General features: G+C 39.9%; 4 protein-coding genes, 1 long non-coding RNA gene and 1 other non-coding gene across 10 annotated transcripts; 3 read left to right on the top strand and 3 right to left on the bottom strand.

Moving 5' to 3' along the window:
• Positions 1 to 789: 789 nt before the first annotated feature.
• LOC135632381 (uncharacterized) lies at positions 790 to 6,571 on the bottom strand. 2 transcript variants are annotated; one of them, XM_065140914.1, is made up of 6 exons: positions 6,343 to 6,571; positions 4,193 to 4,253; positions 3,706 to 4,101; positions 1,524 to 1,864; positions 1,224 to 1,454; positions 790 to 1,083 (listed from the first exon to the last, which is right to left on the bottom strand). In XM_065140914.1, the coding sequence occupies exons 1-5, from the start codon at positions 6,490 to 6,492 to the stop codon at positions 1,242 to 1,244; spliced, it is 1,161 nt and encodes a 386-aa protein (XP_064996986.1). In that variant the 5' UTR covers positions 6,493 to 6,571; the 3' UTR covers positions 790 to 1,083; positions 1,224 to 1,241. The 2 variants fall into 2 exon arrangements, with proteins under 2 accessions (XP_064996986.1, XP_064996994.1); XM_065140922.1 differs by having other exon boundaries at positions 790 to 1,078.
• A 130-nt stretch (positions 6,572 to 6,701) lies between these two features.
• LOC135632378 (protein neprosin-like) lies at positions 6,702 to 9,904 on the top strand. Its single transcript, XM_065140907.1, has 7 exons — positions 6,702 to 8,151; positions 8,226 to 8,312; positions 8,386 to 8,598; positions 8,695 to 8,859; positions 8,933 to 8,986; positions 9,067 to 9,213; positions 9,277 to 9,904. Exons 1-7 carry the CDS (start codon positions 7,984 to 7,986, stop codon positions 9,655 to 9,657), a joined length of 1,215 nt encoding a protein of 404 aa, XP_064996979.1. The 5' UTR covers positions 6,702 to 7,983; the 3' UTR covers positions 9,658 to 9,904.
• A 612-nt stretch (positions 9,905 to 10,516) lies between these two features.
• LOC135632389 (uncharacterized) lies at positions 10,517 to 13,237 on the bottom strand. 4 transcript variants are annotated; one of them, XR_010494694.1, is made up of 3 exons: positions 13,051 to 13,237; positions 11,311 to 11,430; positions 10,517 to 11,219 (listed from the first exon to the last, which is right to left on the bottom strand). It is a non-coding gene; the product is annotated as an uncharacterized LOC135632389 (long non-coding RNA). The 4 variants fall into 4 exon arrangements; XR_010494693.1 differs by having other exon boundaries at positions 11,311 to 11,386; XR_010494691.1 differs by having other exon boundaries at positions 10,517 to 11,430.
• Positions 11,626 to 11,690, bottom strand: LOC135639499 (small nucleolar RNA snoR101). The gene has a single exon (XR_010496969.1). It is a non-coding gene; the product is annotated as a small nucleolar RNA snoR101 (small nucleolar RNA).
• Positions 13,238 to 14,630: 1,393 nt separating the features above from the next.
• Positions 14,631 to 16,096, top strand: LOC135638028 (cytochrome b561 and DOMON domain-containing protein At3g25290-like). The gene is made up of 3 exons (XM_065150956.1): positions 14,631 to 15,293; positions 15,391 to 15,648; positions 15,719 to 16,096. Exons 1-3 carry the CDS (start codon positions 14,637 to 14,639, stop codon positions 15,998 to 16,000), a joined length of 1,197 nt encoding a protein of 398 aa, XP_065007028.1. The 5' UTR covers positions 14,631 to 14,636; the 3' UTR covers positions 16,001 to 16,096.
• Positions 16,097 to 16,535: 439 nt separating this feature from the next.
• LOC103978728 (uncharacterized) lies at positions 16,536 to 20,868 on the top strand. The gene is made up of 7 exons (XM_009394631.2): positions 16,536 to 16,795; positions 17,490 to 17,556; positions 17,973 to 18,019; positions 19,316 to 19,403; positions 20,089 to 20,222; positions 20,317 to 20,415; positions 20,616 to 20,868. The coding sequence occupies exons 1-7, from the start codon at positions 16,568 to 16,570 to the stop codon at positions 20,697 to 20,699; spliced, it is 747 nt and encodes a 248-aa protein (XP_009392906.2). The 5' UTR covers positions 16,536 to 16,567; the 3' UTR covers positions 20,700 to 20,868.
• Positions 20,869 to 22,061: the final 1,193 nt, after the last annotated feature.

Here is a 22,061-nt window from a genome sequence, read left to right as displayed (position 1 = left end):
CTCACATGCTTACATGATATTGGTCCGACGATGACGCAATAAATCTATTTACCGAGACTGATTTCACATAAAATCTAAAATTTTATATTAATATTTTTAAGTATTTGATGTGATGGATGTGGGTGATGTTTAAATGAACCTAATTTAATTCAGATGCATAATTCGAATAATCAATCTCTCGATGAGATTTCTTCGATGCTCTAGATAGTATTAGATGAAGAATAAGAGTCTCAAATAAATATTAATTGGCTTTCATTGATGTGTCTTGATGAGCTCACTCAAGAAAATAAATTTTATATTAAATTAATATCCATATGATTAAATTATTTATCAGACTTAGTAATCATATTATGGGATAAATATCTCTATTTAAGTTGGTAAAAATATTTAAAAATTGTGAATCCAAATAATGGGTTGTTCATTCTTCCAAAATCTAATTAAAAAATAAAATATAAAAAATTATTGCCTAATTTATTATTTTATAAACCATCTTCTTCAGTCATATTAATTACACATTTTTTAATATTTCCTAAAAATATATGCACAGATGAGAATTGTCTATAACAACAAGAAAATAAAATAAAATTTATGCATAAAATAAGTAATCCACATAAAGTTTGGATTTGATTGCACACAATAGTAAGCCAATTCATGTGTAGTTGATCAACATAATTTTGATGAAGACATCCTCATCCAAGTTTTACATTAGTAAATACATGAACTCTACCCCAAGATTGGCAGTGTCCCAATGAACCATGAACTAGATAGTACTGATGATGATAGAAATAGTTAGCAGTAATAATACTGATGAGATCAGTCACGGAATTTTAATTATTTGGTTCCAATAAATGTGGACATTACATGATGAGACCACATGGTTATTCAAAATAGCCACATATTGAATTCCCATATGCATCAAAGAAAATACAAAAGGGAAAGAAAATAAATAAAGAAAAAGGAGGGAGTTACTCAGTTTCACATTCCCCTTGTCCAACCATTCTTGGGTCTCCTCAGGTTCTGTTTCCCTGTAGCATCCAAACGTCCAGGCTCCAAAGTCACACAAATGTTCATCTGATTTCTGCACTGAAGCAGCAGGTTGTATCAATAACACAGTGCAGATTTTTTTGTCCAACTATTTTATCACCAAGGCAAACCAATAGGAAAGATGAAATCATGGAAACTATCAAGAAAAGCTCTAGAATAATATTTCGATAGTCGCAAACCTTGGAACCATATGAAGGCTAGGTGATCACTTCTGAAGGAGGAAGAAATCTCATCAGGAAGCTTGAGAGTGACCAAACGCAAATTATGCCGAGGATTTGAAGGACAATCAACAAAGTCCCCAAGGAGTTGCTTATGGCCATTGTATATGATGTTTTTTCGGCACTTCTAACTGAAAAAGATAGTGCCGCCACCAGCTGAGCTGCTCTATTTAACTGATGGAGTCTATATATCTGGAGGAATGAAAACTTTTTATATTATGAGCTATCTGCCAGTAATTCAAGATTAGCAGATGCACTCACCTGGAAAATAACAGGTATAACTGCACAAGCAGGTGATTTTTTATGACGAGCATACTGCTCAAAAGCAAATTGTACAACAATGCCAACCAAATACGGTGATAGAGTAGCCGAAGCTGCTGGCCCAGTCCATGGCCAGACCAAGCCCATGGTCAAAAGAGGTATTATAAGGGTCAGAACCAATGTTGTTACAGAAGTTACACGAAGGCCATACTGGGTTTTCAACCAGTAGTAATGGTTAGGTGCTTTGTCCTGTACAGGTCTCCATAGAGAATCCACTAGCAGAACAAAGATTGCAACTCCACTGTAGAAAAGAGCTTCTGTAAAGAAGAGTATGAGAAAATCTGCACATATAAACAAAAAAAATTACTACCACAATCAATTTCGTAAAATTGAGCAGCAAGGCATCAGAACGTCATGGTGGCAACCTAGTATTATTTAGTAATGAGTTTCCAGACTCCATTGACCACAAAAATAGAAGCAACAGTTGATGAAAATTTTGAACAAAATTTTTGCCTTGGTACCGGAAATATCATAAGAGGAAAACCAGGAAGAGAAACAAATGGGCAAAAGAGATGGAATCGTGTTGCATTACATCAAATAATCAAATTAACCTGAAAAGCAAAGGCAGAACAACAATCACGAAGGAAATAATTTCATTCAACCTTGGAACTCTCACTTGTTCGGTCCAGGATAAGTACTGATTCAAAACAAATTGGAAGGTATTTCAATTACTGCAGTTGGAGTGCATAAGATCTCAAGCTTAGGCTTCGGTTTCAACATTTTTGTGAATCACATTGCTGTCGCAATGTCATGTCACTGTTGCAACATCTGTAGCCAGAACAAATAAATAAAAGAGTTCACCAAAGGATGGTCAATCTTTATCCCGATCAAATTTCAATATATCATATATACTTATTTATCACAAAGATGTCATTCTAGAACATGGAAAAATTTTTCTAAAAACTAGAGAAGATGATATTTACTACATAAGACAATCAAGTTGGAATGTTGAATCTTATTATCATAGGCATTGCTTCATCCATCATATGGCCCTCATTGTTATAACTACAGGATCCTAGCCCAGTGTAGGTTAGGGTTTTTCTATGACCATTTTTATCCAGATTTTATCATTGGATCTTTAAAACATAGAATCCTGGCAAATTGGTGCCGGCATTGTGTTGGCATGAGATGTGCCAGCTGGCATGGCAACCCATTTTTTTGCTGCCATACCTTGCAGTGGTTTGCTTAATAAAGAATCCTTCGACCATCTTCAGTCCATGGGTGCACTATCTAAGGTGAACCATGTAAATGTAGCAAGTGAAGACTTACTAGGCTTGAGGTAGTGTTTTGACAGAAACAAATTATCATCATCTCTTTAGCTAAAAAGAATCTATGGGACTGTGAAAGTGTGGAACATGATGAGACCTCCGGGCATGTTAGATGTAAAATCTTGAAGGTTGTATTCCAAATTAAACCCAGAAGAAGAAATCCAACATAACAAACAGATCACTCAAAACTCACATGAGACACAATTGTTTAATTCCTCAATAAATGTCCTTCTCGCTGACACTAGTACATCAAATCAAGTGATAGGGTTCTATGTTTGTACCTCTTCAGCTTTGCTTCAACATGTCCAATGATACTTTCAGGTTGAGAATGAAAATAAAGTTTTATCATGTTATAATTTTCAACATAGTAATTATAAACCTTAGTGATCATTTAAGAATGATTAACAAACATCTATCCCAAGTTCATACCAATAGAGTTCATTATGTGCCCCCTTTTCCATGAGTAAAAGCTCCACGAGTAAAAGTATCTTTTCCGAAACTTTGCTAGCAAGGCTACCTTTCAACACACAAGATTATATGAAAGACATACTATAATTTGCATACTAGAACTACTTGAAAAATGTCTATCAAACTACCAGAAAAAAGTAACACCTTCACTCAAAGAAACTTATACATGATCTTAAATGCCTTCATGGAACTGTTATTGTACTGCATCCACACCACTAAACTGCATACATATATTCACAAACATTCACACAGTAATTACCACACCAAGAATGGTGTCTGACCAAGCAAAATGGAGTAGCCAGCTAAAACTCAGATATGTGTGTATAATAAATAGCATCAATAGAATATCAAAAGATTGGACTTCTAAAGTATACAAGACATAGTACCTGTTAATAAAGAGTCCTCGAAAAAGGTAGAAAGTATTTTTCGCAAATAAAGTGATGGGAGAACCAAGAAGGCTACCAAGACGGTCGGACCAATAAACCAAAGAATTTTGGATGTTTTCTTGGTTGGAGTAGATCCAACTTCATCTCCCTTTATGGAATGATAACCATGGAATGAGATAAACCCTGGTTTCCCTTCAGATTTCCCAGTAAAATAAGAAAAACTTCTTTTTGAAGAGCCATCTTGATTATCCAAATCTAACTTTTCTGACTCCAAACTTTCCAAATCAAGCTCAGTATAGGATGACTGGTCTTCAGATGTAGCAAGAGGAGTTAGCCGCCTAATCAGAAACTGATTCTTTGATCTGACATATCTATATACATTATGTGCTGGTTTTCCTGATACAATTAAGCACACAGATTTTGTACATACTACAAATACAAGAAAAAAATGAAGACAAAAAGAGTATTTTAATATGAAAAAGGGTACCTTGGATCTTATGTGGTTTTATCTCATATTTCTTTCCATCAACGCACCTCCTCGATGCCAACTGAGAAGGTACAATTGGAATAGCAGCAATGGTTAAGAGAGAGAGAGAGAGAGAGAGAGAGAGAGAGAGAGAGAGAGAGAGAGAGAGAGAGAGAGAAAGAGACAAACACAATAACATGAAATGGGTGGCCATGACTCACCAATCGCAAAGGTTTTTATTTTATTTATTTCAAGATATATAACAGAGATTTCACACATTTGTCCTCCAACAATATTTGCAACTGTAAAGGCTTTTCAAGAATTGCATTCCAATTGGCATGAGCCAGCATATGCTGTGAAAAAAAGGCATCAATATCGATGAATCTCTTGCATCATTACTCTGGTCTTTGATGCTTCTTTTAATTTGGACGGACATTCAAATGGATTTGCTCCATTTCAATTAACAACTTCATCCCAACATCCATCTTTAATATTGCTTTAACTTGTTCTTCCATAAATTGACCTTCAATAAAGCTGATTCTTCCATGGTATCAATTCTGCATCTTTAGTTCCTGCAGCTCGTTCTTCCTCAAGTGACTCGTTACACCTATCGAAAGGTATATTTCAAATCTTCTTACATTTCAACTATCATTTCTGTTATAATTGTAGATGTACAGCTCTTTGTTGAAGTCTTGCGGTGGATGGCCGCAATATGCAGTGAAGTGATCTATGTTTGCATACGGTTCCTCTACCATTGCAATGCGCAAAGTGCTATTAAAGATTGTTCCTTGATGGCAATATTCATTTTGATATCACCTTGATGTAGCCTGGATCCAAGGGTCACATCTTTAATAATAAAGCCTTCAACCTTAACCTAGGCAACGTTCATAGATTGTTTCATAATCTAATATCTACGACTAAAAGAAATTATGTGAATCAGCTTTTCATTCTAATTATTAAAATTAAAGGTGTAACATGTTCATCTCTCCAGCAAAGAACAAGGTAAGAATCACATCTGAGAAAGTTAAAGAAACATTCTGCGTTCTAATAAACACAAAAACAAAAGACAAAATTTAAAGCAAAAAGAATTACTTTTGTTGCAAAGACAGTGGACACGGAGAAAACCAGCAGAAGAAAGAAAGAGAAGAAAGACCATCAAATAGGAAAAAAAAAAGAAACAGACATACAATCACTTTTTCAGTCAGCAGTCAATAAATACTATGATCTAAGTTATCCCTTTAATAAGATTGCAACATTACCAAAAATGCTGTCATCTCTGGAAGTCCAGACAGTGACACCATCACTGTTGGAGAAATACTGTTCTTTGGGATGTTATGATCAATTCAACTAAAAATTCACCATCTACAAACACAAAAGACAACTTCCTGCATGTAGGAGGATATCTGTCTATGAAGGCACAACTTTGCAATTTGAGTATATAAAAAATACTGACTTCCTTACAGTCATTGACCAAAACCTAGATGCCAAAGAAGTCAACACGAGCCTTTGAAAGAAGCATGGATGATATTGCAACCTTCAAATCATATCATGATGATAAAGTCAAATAAAATTATCCAACTCCATTTCCCCTTCTTAAGGTGATCACCATGAGGTTCTAGGTGCCAATCGCAGTAAAACACAATTACAACCAACCAATTAACGCTACCTTCAAAACGTTCTGTTTCTTTTCAGCTTTGGTTAACATATAATTAATCTAGGTCATGTCTCCACTAATTAATCTATAGATTTGAAATCGGAGGTTTATAGGCTGCAACTCAGGAATCTATGAAAGAATATCGGCGAGTTGTTCCATGGTTCGGGTGTTTGTGGCCTCCTGTTTTCTTCCTTATCCATTGATCAATTAACCCTAATTCTTCCTGTTTTCTTGCAAGTCTTTCCCGCTGCCGCAGTCGATTCGACAGCAGCGCTGAATTAGTAGACGCATCCAACCATATAGCAGCAGGCATCAGCGACAATGAAGACTTATGCAAGGAAATCATCACACGCACAAACAATCGCGATAAAAAAAAAAACCATCATTTTGATTACAAATTCCAAATAGACAAGACCAAGAAACAAAGAGGAGAAGATACAATACCTGAAGTTCCTGTGAAGGGCGGAAAAAGAGAAAAAAGGTGGAAAGGGGAGGAATCAGTACAGATAATACTTGCCTTGAAATACCTGTGGAGGGTGGTGGAGGAAGAGGAGGAAGGAGACAAGGAGGAGGAAGAGGAGGTAGAGATGGAGGAGCAGCACCAGTGGTAGGAGCAGGAGGAAGGGGAGGAAGCAGACGAAGTAGGCCGAGGCGGAACACCCATCATCTATCCACACTGCCTCTTCTCTTTCCTCTCCGCTATATAGAGTGGCGACGAATAATTACCATTAACTATACAGTACATAACACACAGAAGGTAACAGCCGACGACGAACGATGAGGTCCGCATGAACCACTTAGTTATTTGGCCCGGTTTCGAATCGAGGCGCCCGGCTCGGCCCATGAGAAGACCTGGGCCGAATACCGGACCGGATGGACCCGGTTTGAGCCGAACGGAAAAGAGAAAGGTCGTTCGACGTTCTCGGATTCCCTCGATGATGATGATGATGGGTGAGGAGATTGATACATGCCATGGTAAAGACCGATTCATGGTGTTGGACATGTGAGAAGAAACATACTCGATGGGTTGGCATTAGTATATATGTAATGTAGGCGGCATGCGGTGCTCGGCGTGTCCTTTTTGGATGGCTGCACTTATTTCTCAAAGCTCAGTAATACTCGAGACATAATTATATTGGCCAACTTTGGACGGCCTCTCTACAGTCCCTTACACAGAGAAAAGCTTCGGCCACAATGGATTCTTTGGTTCGGTCTTCCTATCTAAGAATGCACAGGTAAGAAGATTATAGCTTCGTGGTGGGATCAGAATCTATTCTCAGTTCCTACACTGGGAAAGCACTGACATATATCTTTAATCCTTTGACTGGGGCAAGCAAGTTTCGGCCATTAGTCTCTGTTCTTCTGCCTGTTGGAATGGGAGAGGAGAAGAGAAGCCCAAGATGACAGAGCATTCTGTCCACTTACAGCTTGCCTCTTTGTAAGGTTTTTGAGAAGCTTGTGTTGCAGAGACGCCATATGCCAAGGATGGTTCCAAAACGTTGGATGGGAAGGGAAAGGGAAGGAAACAGGGCGGAGGTCCCTCAAAGAAAACAATGACTGACAACACACATCTAGGAACATGAGAAAAAAAGACACCCAGAATCGAGTGGATTGCCTCCTTTAAACCCCAAAAGCAAGTACTTGGAGGAAACCCAAAGAGCATGCATGCACCCACAGCACCCCCACACAACCAGAAATGAAAAGAAGAGAAGGGAAAAAGGAAAAGCTAAAGATGCTGCTGTCCCTCGTGAGTTGTATTCCAATGCTTCATCCTCCTCCTTTTTCTACGCCTACCTATAAAACCCATCATTTTAGGCACAAAAGAAAGAGATGAAGAAGAGGAAAAGAAACAGTGGGCATCACTTTAAGCACCCAACATCTTGATTACCATCCCAGCATGAGAGGACTATATTATACCTGCAGCACCCCAGCAATTAAGCCTGTTCTTTTGGTTGCCTCATGTTACAGAATCATGCCTTGTCAGAGGAGGCTACGCCACGCTCTTTTGAAGAAGAAGGAAGATTGATATGTCATTGGTGGGAGTCAGAGCGGTTTAGTTGATTGCAGAAGAGGTTTGATCTGAGATGAGAGTGTCCGGCGGAAGAGGAAGAAGATAAGGAAACAAGGCGGATTCACTGGCGGCTACGACACTCTTCCGATGGTTCTTCTCTCGCTTGGTGTTCTTCTTCTGCTTGCTGGTATGAGTCCTGTCTTCTCGGAAGCCGCAGCCAACAACACATTCCGACCAGGAGAAGAGCTTCGGAGTTACAGGCGCGTCAGAGCTCATCTCAGGAGGCTGAACAAGCCTGCGGTGAAGACAATTCAGGCACTTGTTGTTTCAGAACCCAGTTGTTTTCTTCTTCGTGGAATCCGAGTCTTAGTCTTTTGCCTGTTGAACAGAGTCCAGATGGTGATACCATCGACTGCGTGCTCTCTCATCTTCAACCAGCATTCGATCATCCCAGACTGAAAGGAATGAAACCTCTGGTAATAGAACGAAAGCTTCTCACCGCTGCGTTACACTGGGGAAGAAAAAGCTGTTGATTTCGACTGCTTGCAGGATCCACCAGAGAGACCCAAAGGCCACAGAGCTGATGCCGCGACCCAGAACAGCTTCCAGCTGTGGAGAGTTTCTGGTGAGTCGTGTCCAGGTGGAACCGTGCCGATCAGGAGGACGAAGGAAGAAGACATCCTGCGAGCCAGCTCAGTCAAGAGGTTTGGCCGGAAGCTGGCAGTGAGATCAAGGCATGATTCCGAGACCGGCGGCCATGAGGTTAGTCTCGGCTAATTGTTTGGGTGATGCTCGTCGCTTAATCTGCTCATTCGATGCCTGTATTCCGTAACCTGCAAAGATCCTACATGGTTACAGCACGCAGTGGGCTATGTGGTGGGAGATCAATACTACGGCGCAAAAGCAAGCTTGAATGTGTGGGCACCAAAGGTGACGAATCCTTCCGAGTTCAGCTTATCGCAAGTATGGGTCATCTCTGGATCTTTCGGCACTGACCTCAACACCATCGAAGCTGGTTGGCAGGTACTCGATCATAAACTCTATTTGAACTACAAGCGAAAAGAGGAAACCAATTCCAGTTTCTCTCTCGCCACAGGTGAGTCCGCAGCTATACGGTGACAGTTCTGCCAGGTTCTTCACATACTGGACGGTGAGTTCCCTTCTCATACAAACCACTGATTCGAACTGGGAGATCATATGGCTAATGATTCGGCATGCCGTGTCTTGAAGACCGACGCGTACCAAGCAACCGGATGCTACAATCTTTTGTGTTCTGGATTCATCCAAACAAACAACATGATCGCCATCGGGGCTGCCATCTCCCCGACATCGACGTACGACGGTGGCCAGTTTGACATCAGCCTGCTTGTCTGGAAGGTAAGAACCTATCGGTCAAACAAAACGTTGAATGACAGAGATGAAGCAGAGTTGTTTGTGTAGGATCCGAACCATGGGAACTGGTGGCTGGAGTTGGGGTCGGGGGAGCTGGTGGGCTACTGGCCGTCGTTCTTGTTCAGCCACCTGTCGGAGCACGCGAGCATGGTGCAGTTTGGGGGGGAGATCGTGAACACGCAGCCGCAGGGGCTGCACACCGCCACCCAGATGGGGAGCGGGCATTACGCCCGAGAAGGCTTCGGCCGGGCTTCCTACTTCCGGAACTTGCAGGTGGTGGACTGGGACAACAGCTTGATTCCCGTGGCGAACCTGCGAGTGCTCGCAGACCGCCCCAGTTGTTACGACGTACAAGGCGGGATCAACAGCGTGTGGGGGAACTATTTCTACTACGGAGGTCCGGGAAGAAACGACGACAGATGCACTTGATCAATGACACACAAGGAAGCTCCTTTTTTGCGCCTCCTCCTTCTTCTTCTTCGGGTCTTGTGATGAGTGTTGAAGAATTTTTGTTGATTTCCGCCATTAATTGCTCGCTTGATTACCTGAGTTTTGTTGATTTCTGGCAAACCTGTATCTCTGCCCATTAATTGTACACAGCTTTAGAGCTAGGCCTGTAAAATTTGAAGCATACTACAATGGAATTATACACCATAGCTAGTGAGTGTTTTTCTCAGTTTCAAACCCTAAATATATTTTTTTTTATATTTATTAATAAGTCAAATTGGACCGTCGAAATTGTACCTATCATCAGTAGTACTTACTTTGTCATATCGATAGATTATGACAAGTCTGCTCTGCTCGCAGTCTTACATCCTTTTTCTCCTAATCATCGAGGCATGCACTATACAAAGATTGAGAAACGGACCTACTGACCTGACACAAGACAAGACCAGCAACAGTAATCTTGAGGAACAAGCTAACTAAACTTGACGCAAACGAAGGCTGCATTTCCGTCCTTTGCTTCGAGTCTAATGAGGTAAAGTCATATTTCTGATCTCACTCGCTAAACCAAACACTTTGGACCACTTCTTTCGAGACATAATATATAACGTTGTGACGCATGTTGTTTCATCTCACCCAACGCACCAGTGAATATTATATACAGGTGCTAATGTCACATTGTTGTCTGATATGATATGAAAATGGCGATTGCTTCAATTGTAAGAATTCCATGAGTAAATACTTGTTTCTTAAAGGGAAACAGAAGCTGTTTTAGGAACAAACAATCGCAAAGATGCTCACCAAAGAAAGAGTTATCCACAAATCTTCCATACAACCAAACACATACGAGTAAAATTCCAAGATCAAATTACGCTCAAATAGTTAAATCTAATACAATGTGATTATAGCATATTCTAGCATCAACTCCACAAACACGGACCTGGCACAACGTTCCAAAGCCAACATGGCGCACTGAGCCAACTCAACATCCCTGATCTGAATGAGGCAGCCGCTTGTCATCTACGTTGCTAGCACATTGCACCAACACCGCTCAAGGCTGTACGAAGCAACGTAGCCCCATCTTGAGCTACTCCAGAGCAACACCAAATGAAGCAAGGCCAGACATCAAATTGCACCCATGTCCCAACATACAAGCTAACCACCCATGGCGACGACATCTTTAAACACCTATGTATGAAGACGTTGATGACCATTAACAGCTACGTACGTCAACACACGACAACAGGTATTAAAGCCACCCCCAAGAATAGCATTGGGGTCGGACCTCAGATATACACACACACACTCCAACTCTCTCATCTCCAACTCTTGCTAGCTTAAGCAGCGAAGGGGTCGGGTCGGAAATCTCCCTCCCGATTATGACCTGTGTGCAGGCACCCAACGGACAACTAAATGAGTGACCTTCAGCCTCCACCTAAGAGAACAAGGTCTACGCCCACTCAACCAAACCTCGGGTTAACGCGCTCCAGCTCAGAGGCCGTGCTGGTGATCTTGCACACTCGGGACGGACCCAACCATGCCGACACCTCAGCCACGACATAAAGGTACAAAACACAATGTAAGTCACATCTTAAAAACAAAATTAAAAGAGGTTATGGGACTATGATTGAGAGATACCAATGTCTATCTTGTTTGAGCACAATTTAACCCCTCATGTAGAAGCATTCCATCAAGGTCATGTTGCCCTATCAAACTTGAGATAGAAAAGCCCAATTGTCTTTGAGAATCACAACTTTCCTAAATCAAAGAATTGAAACACAAACGAGGATGGCACTAAATTTAAATAAAAAATCACAGAAACATACTAGAAGAGGATATCTGAGAAAAATGAAAAAGCTCTGCTAAGCGACACTCTAACAATGAAACTGCATTGATTGACACTAATATCATAAAAACCAAGCAAAAAGGGAAAAAAGTAAAAAAAGAAACTTGTGCATCAGCAGAGAGTTCTGGTCAGCATATTACTTACCTGAAAGCTCAGAGATCAAGTGTAAAGCCATCATATGCACAATGTTTTTTGTATAAAAGCAGAAAGCAAATAGGAGAAAGGAGGGAATACAAACTTAGGAGTGAAAACATTCAGGCCCAAGTCAGAAGTTCTCTAACATGAATCTGTCCTGTCATTAGTGATTGGCCAAATGGCTTAGGCCCCATTGGTAATGACCAACAACTAGAATGTAGGAGAATCATGCACAGAATGCCAGTGCAAAGCCTACACATGCAAGGCCTTCCTAGCATGCTTAGAAAAAAACATTATTAGAAACTCAAAATGTATATCTGAATTGCACTCATCAGAAAACCCAAGAGCTATCACAAGACACTATTAACCAACATCTAATTTTTTTTGTAAAATTTAGTAAAACTAATATTCTAAGCTTGGTTCCCTCACATTTGTTTGCTGGAATAATGATAAGAATGTTTCCTAGCCCATGCTAGTTTCTGGCTGAAGACAAAAACATAGTATTAGTTCCAAACAGAGCTCTATGCGTGTATTTGACTAGGTTCACAACAACTGACAGTTTGAAGAAGTTTGTTAGCTTCTCTCATAAGATGTTGAGGCTGACCATCAACAAAAAAAATGTTGCATATCATATATTACATTTATATAAAATCCACTTCTTCTGTTCAATTTTAAGGATGACCAGTACCAAATTTTGGTTGCAAGAGATCCCAATTAGTCTCTGTTATAGTCTCTTGGATCTTGCTCTTTGATTTTTCATCCCTGTGTGTAGTTACCAAGAATGATAAGAAAAAAAATATTTTTATTCATCAACAATTAGATATTACTTCGATAGAAGATAAAATTAAATAGAATCGTTCAAGAGGGTATGGACATGTGCTCAACAAACCTACAAGAAGAGATGAAATGATTAATTTTAGTGACATGGGAGATAAAAAAAAATGAAAAATACTTTAACAGTAGATACTATAAATAAAAATTTAAATACTCTTAAATTAACTAAACATATGACCTTACGGTTATATGTAGTAGTCGATCTCAAATATTAGGACTTACGGTTTTGTTATTGTTTTTTCTCACAGCATAAACAATACTACTGATATCTTATAACAAAAGATTAATTTCTTCTGAATTGTTTCCTTTTTGATAAATCATAGCTCTACCACTTGTTGATGCAGTCAAAAATATCTTGTCTTAATAGTCAACCAGAAGCTCCTAGTTGCAGTCTTAATCTCCCAGGATGCATCAAACACAAAGAAACGAGTTGCTTGTCGACTAAAAACTGAGGGGGTGACAAAAATGCACAAGTAAATGGAAGAAATAAGCATAGGAGATAAAATACACCATTCAAGATACAGATAAGAACACTTGAAAACAGAAAGTAAAAAGAGACGTACCAAGATATTTTAAACAAGACTATCTATACTTCTAGAGCCACCTCGCTCCCGAACAGCAGCGCGCACCTCCCGTCCACCGCAAGATCCATCGCCGCCACGGCGACCGCGGGGTGAGATGCTGTTACAGGAGGAGCCGAAGGATGGGCAAACCCTAGCGCACGGAAAAAAGCGTTGAATTGGAGTCAGCGGTGCGTGCGGTGCCTATAAATAGGCGAACCATGGTTGGACTGGAACCGGAAATCATGTTTCGAACCGGATCAGCGTCAAGTGGCTCAAGCCTCGGCTCATCAGTGATCATTAATTAAACCGGTTGGTCGAACCACAAACTTAATAAAAATATATTATAAAAAAATATAAAATCATCAAAAAAATAAAAGTGATTTTTCAGAAAAAAAAACTCTTTTTCATAATTTTCAGAATACACTAATATGATCCGAGATAATTTTTTAATCCAAATAATATATAGACCGATCGATATAGTGAATCGATACAAACCCTATGACTTATATTGTTATATATAATGTATTTGAATAGATTTATAGTATTTTTAAATATATAAAATCGATGCAAATTGATTCAAAATCAATACAAACCCACTTATATATAAAACTAGGGTTTAAATAATTATCATAACTAAATAGGAATATTTGTATGAGAGAGATATACTAAACCAACTTATATACAAATTAATATTTTTTTAAAAAATTAACTCAATAGAAATTAACTCATATAAAAAAATTAATATTTTAAATTATATATCGTTATTTGTATTAAAAAAAAATAAAATAGAGAGACTTCCTTCTCAGATATATTTTACAAGACATAATAAATTTATTCAAAACTAGGATAACTGGAGAATCACCTTATAAATTAGTCCAAAATCAATTAACGAATTCACTGTATGGAACAATAAAAAAAAGTATTATTGTGAAATATAAGAAACATGAGACACCACTTGGGAAATATAATAAAAGGATGTATTCGATAAAAATTTAAAATAAATATTTAGAGTTAATTATATATTATTTTTTTATAATTAATTATCTTTAGTATTTTGATTATTATATTTTTAAAAATTATATTATGATGTTTATAACATTTAATCTATTTTTATTTTTATTTTTATGATGAATAGAGGAAGAGGGAGTGTTGGGCCCAAGATGGGCCCACACAGGAGGACCAATCAAAACGGATTGGGTTTAAACTTGGCAATCCGAAGAATGGTGGGTGCAGAAAGAAGGGCATCGCCTGTTGGCTACAGAAACAAGCAAAGCCGACAATTCTACCTCAAATCGCAGGTTAAGAACCAAACTGTACCAAACAAAAGCGAGAAGCTGTTCACATTCCCAATGCCTTGGAGACGTCCGCCATTGAGAGGCAAAAGAGCAAAGACAAAGCAAAGCAACAGCAAGCTGGCGAGTCCTCCAGGGACTTTAGACCCTGGGAAGCCAACCCAAGGAAAAAGGAGCAATGTGTGTTGAATGAGCATATACAACTTAAAACAATGGCTTCGGCAACAATGGATTACTCATTATATAGTAGGATAAACAGGCAATGGGTTCCAGCATAAGGATATGGCCATCACCATGGTCTCTTCCCCTGCACTAGTTTTCCTAGTTGTAGTAGCCTCCTTTCTCTGCACCTCAACTCGGGCTCAACACTCTTCGTGCGACAACAGCTTCTCCTTCTTCGAAGAAGGCATAGCCGGAAACGTAACTCACTGCAGGAAACTCCGCACCCTCGGCGCGGAGCTCGGGTGGAGTTACCACAACACCACGCCAAACGTGACGCTGAACATTGTGTTCAGCGCCATACCTTCCGCTGCCGGCGGCTGGGTGGCGTGGGGCCTGAACCCCGGGAACAGGCCCCAGATGGTGGGCACCAGGGCCCTCATCGCCCTCCGCCCAGCCAACGGGACGCTGGCGATGAACACCTACAACCTGACCCGCGACACCATGCTTGGCTGCAAGCTCCAGCCTTCTCCCATCGAGGTGCAGGTGTGGAACATGCAAGCCAACTTCTCGGAGGAGACAGGCGCCATTACCATGTCCGCGACGCTCAGCCTTGATCCCTCCACCTACAACATAAGCGAGCTCAAGCATGTGTGGCAAGTCGGATCCTCTGTGGTCGACCAGGTGCCGCAGAAGCACCGTATGAGGTTGAAGAACTTCGATAGCTTCGAGGTCATCGATCTCACCACCGGGCGCGGGTTCAGGGACACAGGACTTACGAAGCAAAGAGTCGTGAGTAGACATTCTCGATCACCTATGCTCTTAATCGCCACCACATGCAAGTGTACAGGATACTCGTTTTATGCATGGTCTTGTTGGGTGTGCACAGGCTCATGGTGTACTGAGCGTGTTTGGCTGGGGGATCCTGCTGCCGGTCGGGGTAATAATCAAAAGGTACTCCAGGAACATCACTAAGAATCCGGAGGTGTGGTTCATGCTGCATATATCATTTCAGATCTCAGGGTACACCGTCGGCGTCACTGCGTGGGCCATTGGGATTGCACTGATGAGTAATTCCCGGCACTTCAACACCTTCAAGGGCCACAGGACAATCGGCATCATCATCTTCTGCTTGGCCACGTTGCAAGTAAGCATCAGCATCTTCCTCCTTTTGATTTACTACTCTGCTTCCGACTTTGTTTCTTGTTTGCCTACAGATTATGGCATTGTGGTTGAAGCCAAAGAAAAAGTATGAAGGGGGCAAAATTATTACAGATAGACCCAGAAAATACTGGAGCATCTATCATCATCTTGTTGGCTATACGTTGATTACTCTTAGCATAGTGAACATATTCAAGGGCTTCGCCATCCTGCGGCCACCACCAGTTTGGAAGTGGATTTACGTGGGATTACTGGCTGCTTTTTCCTGTGTGGCTTTTGGATTGGAGGTTGCTATTTGGGTGCATAAAAGTCGAAATAATAAGAAAACATCACGATGAAGCAATGGCTTCGTTCTGCTCTTCTTTGCCTTTGCTTCTCTTCCTAAATTTTCTTTTCATGGGGGTGACGACATGTTGGTGTCTATTTGAATGAGACAATATGATGTTTGTGTGTGTTTTTGTTTAGATATCTAAAGATGATGATTCATGGTTTGTTCATGGAAGTGATCCATGTTCAGCTCAGATATCCTTCTGCTTTCTAGAAAGAATGACATGCATTTAATCTTCAACGCTACAGTGAGAGTCGAGTTTCTTAACCCGCTCAGAATACAAACCTCCGACAGCAGAAGATTAGGAAGACGATGAGAAATAGCTATGAGTGTGTGTGTGTGTGTGAGTTCTTATTCCCCGTTATCGAGAGAGGAAACGAACAAAGGGTTTTGGGTCGACCGACTCGGGTCGACTGTGGACCGCTGAGACGGCCCAGAGATCATTTATGTTTCTGTTTGTTGTGGCCCACTGTATATATATATATATATATATATATATATATATATATATATATATATATATATATATAATCCCTTTATTTATTTCTGTGGAGAGAGAGATAGAGAGAGAGCGATAATGGCGGTTCCTCCGGTGATGGCGGAAGGAGCGGCGGCGGCGGCGCTAAGGACGGTGCTACAAAGGGTGCGTCAGGCGGCCGAGAGGTCGGGAAGGAGGGCGGAGGGCGTACGCGTGGTGGCCGTAGGCAAGACGAAGCCGGTCTCCCTCGTTCGCGGCCTTTACGACGCCGGCCACCGATGCTTCGGAGAGAACTACGCCCAAGAAATAATGGAGAAGGCGCCTCAGGTGCCTCGTCTTCCTATTGTTTCCTCGAGTTGTTTACCCCTTTTTGTTTGGAGGACTCTATTACTTCTGATGTAGAATTTGTAGGTTTTTGAAGCCACCGCATTCTATTAGCTACTTAATCACCTTGATCCTACATTTCAAGTCTTTAATAGCGACAGCGCATCTACTGGCTACGTGTTCTATATTTTGATGTGCTATTCGATTCAAAGTGACTCCATAAAGAGATTTTTCTTGCAGGAAGCAGGTCATTTGGCGTTTACTTCTAATTTCTTCATGAACAGACTCTCTCTTGAATTAAACAAAGCATTACTTTCGTAGTCCATCATTCCCACTCAAGGAAGAAAAATATATATATACTTGATCAAATAGCTAACTGTCTCACCTTCATCAGGAAGATTGAGATAGTTTTTAGATCAATGTGGAAGAACATTGGGTTGAATCCCCTTAAAGCAGCCACTGACTTTATGCCCACATCTCTAAGCTTATTATTTTAATGAGGGTTATCCAGGTTATTTTTAATCCTTAATAACATGACAATATTTGAGTGGGTAAACCTCTAACCAAAAATTAATGAACTAAATAGTAGAGAGTCAAGTATCAAATGTCTGTTACCATTGTTACAAGTTAATTGGAAGATAGTTTTTTTCAGATTAATTTGAGAAAGAAAAGGATTCATCAATTCTTCCTTTTGCAGCTTCCTTTGGATATCGAGTGGCACTTTATTGGACACCTCCAGAGCAACAAAGTTAAACCTCTGTTAGGTATCTTTCAGCTGTCGCTTGCTGTTAAGCTTGTTTGGCCATTTTAGTTTGATTTCAAGTACTCAAATTACTAGGGATAACACAACTAGAAATTACAAATCAGTTCTACCTTTACTTCGTGAAAAGATAACACAAGTGGACTAGTCAGATTTTCCTGTTAGAAGGATACAAAAGAAGTGTTTGCGTGTAAGGAAAGGTACTCAATTCATGGGGTATGCTCACTTACTAAGGGAGTTCTTATTTGGAATAAATCATGTGCTGGAAAATACTACATTGCCTTGCCTAGTGATGCATATTGACAGTCATGGATATCATCTCCTTTTCTCAACTTAAAATGAATCAATTGTTGATCCAGTGTTATCGATATAGTTTCCATTTTCTAATTGGAGTCAATGGAATTCTGTTTTATTTTGCAGCTGCTGTACCGAATCTTGACATGGTTGAGAGTTTTGATAGTGAGAAGGTAAATCAATCAACTTATTGTGTTTAAGGTAGTGGAACAATTTTTTTTCTCCAAAGTCTTAGTCATGTAATTAACATGAAACTAGCCTCTAATAGACTTCTTTGTTTGGCACCTGGATATTTTCGGTATTTTCTCTTGGTAGTTTTACATACGTCTGAAATCAAGTGGTAGCCCCACCTTCTAACTTGGAGCACGTAGAATGCAAATCTCAAATGCGCATCAATATGGTTCTTAAACCATGTTGTTTACAATTGTTTAAGGTTCTAACATGTTCCTAGTCAACATGCCAAGTTCATTGATTCCTTATTAACATACATAGTTCTTGGAGTTTTAGAAATTATGATCATCTACATACCACTTATGCATTTTATTAGTACCCTGCATGGAATCTTCAGAAACATTAGCTGCACGCCAAGAATTACATACAGTAGAAGATTAGCCCTAATATATGAATTAAAATCTAATGTACCATTTCATGTCTCAAATTGAACTCAAATTAGACAACGCTTTCTGATTATCTATTATACATGAGCATATTGCTTGCAGCAACAATTGGAATTAAGTTTTCTTTGGAAGAAAATAATTTTAAGTAAAATATGATACTACATGAAGAAGCCTAAAAAATAAGGAAGTTGCTTCACCAGTCCAGATGAAGCTCCCATTGGTGAGTTTCACTTCAACCAATAACCATGTGTTAGGCTATTTGTTGGATGGGTGTTAAAATAACCAGGATAAAAAATCCTAGCCCACTAATGTTATTTAAAACCTCTTTTCTGTTTGGTTTCTAAAAGGTGGATTAATCAGGGTTAGCAAAGAGTGGGGGGTTAACATTTTTTTGTCTGGATGCTAAAACGTGGGCTAAGCCAAGAGAACAGGAGAACGCTGACCCAACGTAGATTATCAAGGTTAAACTTCTGACTGAATTAATGTGTCTCTCTATACCCCTAGAGTATTTTTGGGGCAACCAAAAACTACCAAATTATTCCACAAACCCAAAATAAATGTGGCTGTAGTGTGATTCAAACCCCAATTGGGAAGCATTATATTCATGCAGATGTAAGTTGGTGCTGCTGGTACTGAGCTTCTGATAGTTTATGAACTTATCTTAGAGTATGTGGATGACAAAATCTTGGTTGTTTTTTAATGTTGTTCTTGTGAGGTGTTTTGTGGCATAAACATTTACTATCTTCTAGCTGCTTAAATTTAGTTGAGAGAGAAATTAGTTAGCCTTACAACCAAAAGCCTTATCTGTCGGAAGAATTATGATTACATGTTACACATGTTCATTCGTTCCAGATTGCTAATCATCTTGATCGTGCTGTTGCTAGCTTGGGAAGGAAGCCTCTGAAGGTTTTGGTTCAAGTAAATACTAGTGGTGAAGAATGTAAGTCTGGAAAACAATGTATTATTTATCATTGTGGTTAAATCGATGTTTGTTCTTTATATCTTTCTCACAGAAGACAGCTGTCAATGGAAGATGTCTATCGAAGTTCTATATTTTCTGTCGGCAAGCTTGACACAAATTTAGAGGAGCATAAACAACAATTTAAAAGTCAAAAACATGGTGAAAGTGGTTTCTATCATGTGCATTAACTGGGAGTTACATAAGGAACTTCCTTGGGGTTAATTCATTTCACAGTTGCCAAGTTGATCTCACAACTGTGTGATTATCACCTTAAACTTGACCATCTTCTCATTGAAGTGCTTTATATTCTTGAGTAAACGATACACTCCAAGCCCAAGCCATTGATATATTGAGAACACTAGAATATTCTTCGTGTAACATAGAATTTTTGAGAGGAGCACCAACAACTTGCAATCAGTTATAATGTATAATTGACTTAGTCAAGCAGGCTTTAGAATGAAACTATTACATTGTGGCAGATGATGAAGAGGTTTTGAGCTTTGGAATCTAGTCATCCTATATATAGCCTTTTTAATAGTCCGTTGACATGATTTCTTCTTTCTAATAGTATCATGAGGCAGGCTTGCTAATAGTCGAGTATTTTGCAGCATGTGTTTTCTTGTATAATTTCTTCTTTCTATATATAACATAGAATTTTTTGCAGCAAAATCTGGTGTGGAACCTGCAGCATGTGTAGAGTTGGCTAAGCATGTAAAATTGGGTTGTTCTAATCTTATTTTCTCAGGCCTAATGACAATAGGGATGCCAGACTACACTTCAACCCCAGAAAATTTTAGGGTGATACTTACTAGCTTAAATTACCAGCATAAAATTATGGATAGTAATTATAATGCTTAACTAACCTCTCTGTTTTCTTTGTCAAAAAGAACAGATGTTGTCAAATTGTAGGAATGATGTGTGCAAGGCGCTCGGAGTACCAGAGGAACAGTTTGAGCTGTCCATGGGCATGTCTGGCGACTTTGAACAAGCAGTAAGTCTTGAACTCTCCTTTCTCAGATTTTAATCAATCCTGTCGATACAATGCAGCCTGATCGAAATAAAAAGCTTGAAGCCACGCGCTCTACTAATGGTCTTGCATTTTGCACCTAAGCCAACATTCAGCAGAAAACAGCTTCTTTAGATAGTAGCAAATGTAAATTACAAATAAGGCAATTTTTGTGACTTCTACAGATTGAAATGGGCAGTACAAATGTCAGAATCGGGTCAACCATCTTCGGACCAAGGGAGTACCCAAAGAAAAACCAGAGCCAATGAACAAAGCCGACTTTAAGTACGCTGACGGTGGATGAACATGGACAGTGACATCAGTGAATACTTGTACCTTTTTTTTTTTCTTTGCAGCAAGTGGGGTATTGGAATTCCATTTAAAATCCCGTATATGATTTTTGTTTGCAATTCAAATATTTTGATCGTTTACTTTCAAGTGGGGTCTTTCACAAATACCTTCAATCATACCGAAACATGAGAAGTTCATGTAAATTGGAGATCCAGAAACATAATAATGTCATGATTTTATCATCAAGCACGAGTTTTGTCTCACTCTTCCTTTCTAATAAATTGTTTGTGTTCTGGTTTGCTTGTATGATTTCGGTATTTATTCTTCGACAGAGTAACAGTGATAATTTGTTCGTCGCCTAATCTGTTTTCAATTTAACTGTACGCCGATCATCTAAATCTACTGAACATGCATCAACTCTGTGCATTTTCTCAGTTCTGAGTGGGTGAATTCAATAAAAAGAAGTGTTCATTAACATCCAACATAAAAAAATGAAACTTTGCCATGTCAAATCAAACATTATGAATCCGCAGACATGGATCATATAGATCTCGAGTTCCCACTCGAGTCATCAATTTCATCATGTGGATCTAATGCCTGAATTGGGTTGCCAAAGCAGTAGATCTTAAAGCTTAAAATGCGTCAAGCATCAACAACGTTGGTGCTTCGATCAATATCAAGCTCGGTCGTGCATTAATCGTCTGCTACTATTGTCGCCGGCCGGTTGCCATCAGAGTGTGGTGGCGGCGGCGGCGCTGCTGCTGCTTCATGAATGAACGGTACGAGGCTCAACTTGGGTGAGATAAGGAATCATCAAAAGATTCCTTGCATGTGCCGCTGCTATGGATGTAATTGCATGTGAAGAAAGAGGGGGAGAGATGCTTCGGAAGGGATATCATATTCCATCTCCGACGATCCTACAGCGACGTCGAGGCAAAGCCGCCCGGACACTTGGATTCCCGCATCCACTTTAGCCTCACACCAGAAAGCATCCCTCCATCCTACTCAGCAAAACATTGCGGACTTTGAAGCACGCCGCCCACCAGTGGCTGCATGCCTTCCCTCCTCCTCCTCCTCCCCTTCCTCAAGCATGTACATCTTGACAGAGACTGCAGCTTCCCTCCTCCTACCTCCCCTTCCATGAACACTTTGGTTTGTGGTCATCATCGATCCTCTCAAACTATATATTCCCTCTCTTCTCATTCTCAAGTGTCTGCATGCCTTCTCTCAGTTACATCCCCCGTAACATTCATCCTGTCGTGGCATGAAAAGGATATGAAACGAAGGACTTCCAAGTGCGTTGTTTGACAAAAAGGCTGAAGCATTGTCTTGGCTCATTT

Source organism: Musa acuminata, chromosome BXJ1-3 (genome assembly GCF_036884655.1).
Source record: "Musa acuminata AAA Group cultivar baxijiao chromosome BXJ1-3, Cavendish_Baxijiao_AAA, whole genome shotgun sequence".
Taxonomy (NCBI): Eukaryota; Viridiplantae; Streptophyta; class Magnoliopsida; order Zingiberales; family Musaceae; genus Musa; species Musa acuminata.
This window is presented reverse-complemented; position numbering and strand designations above follow the sequence as displayed.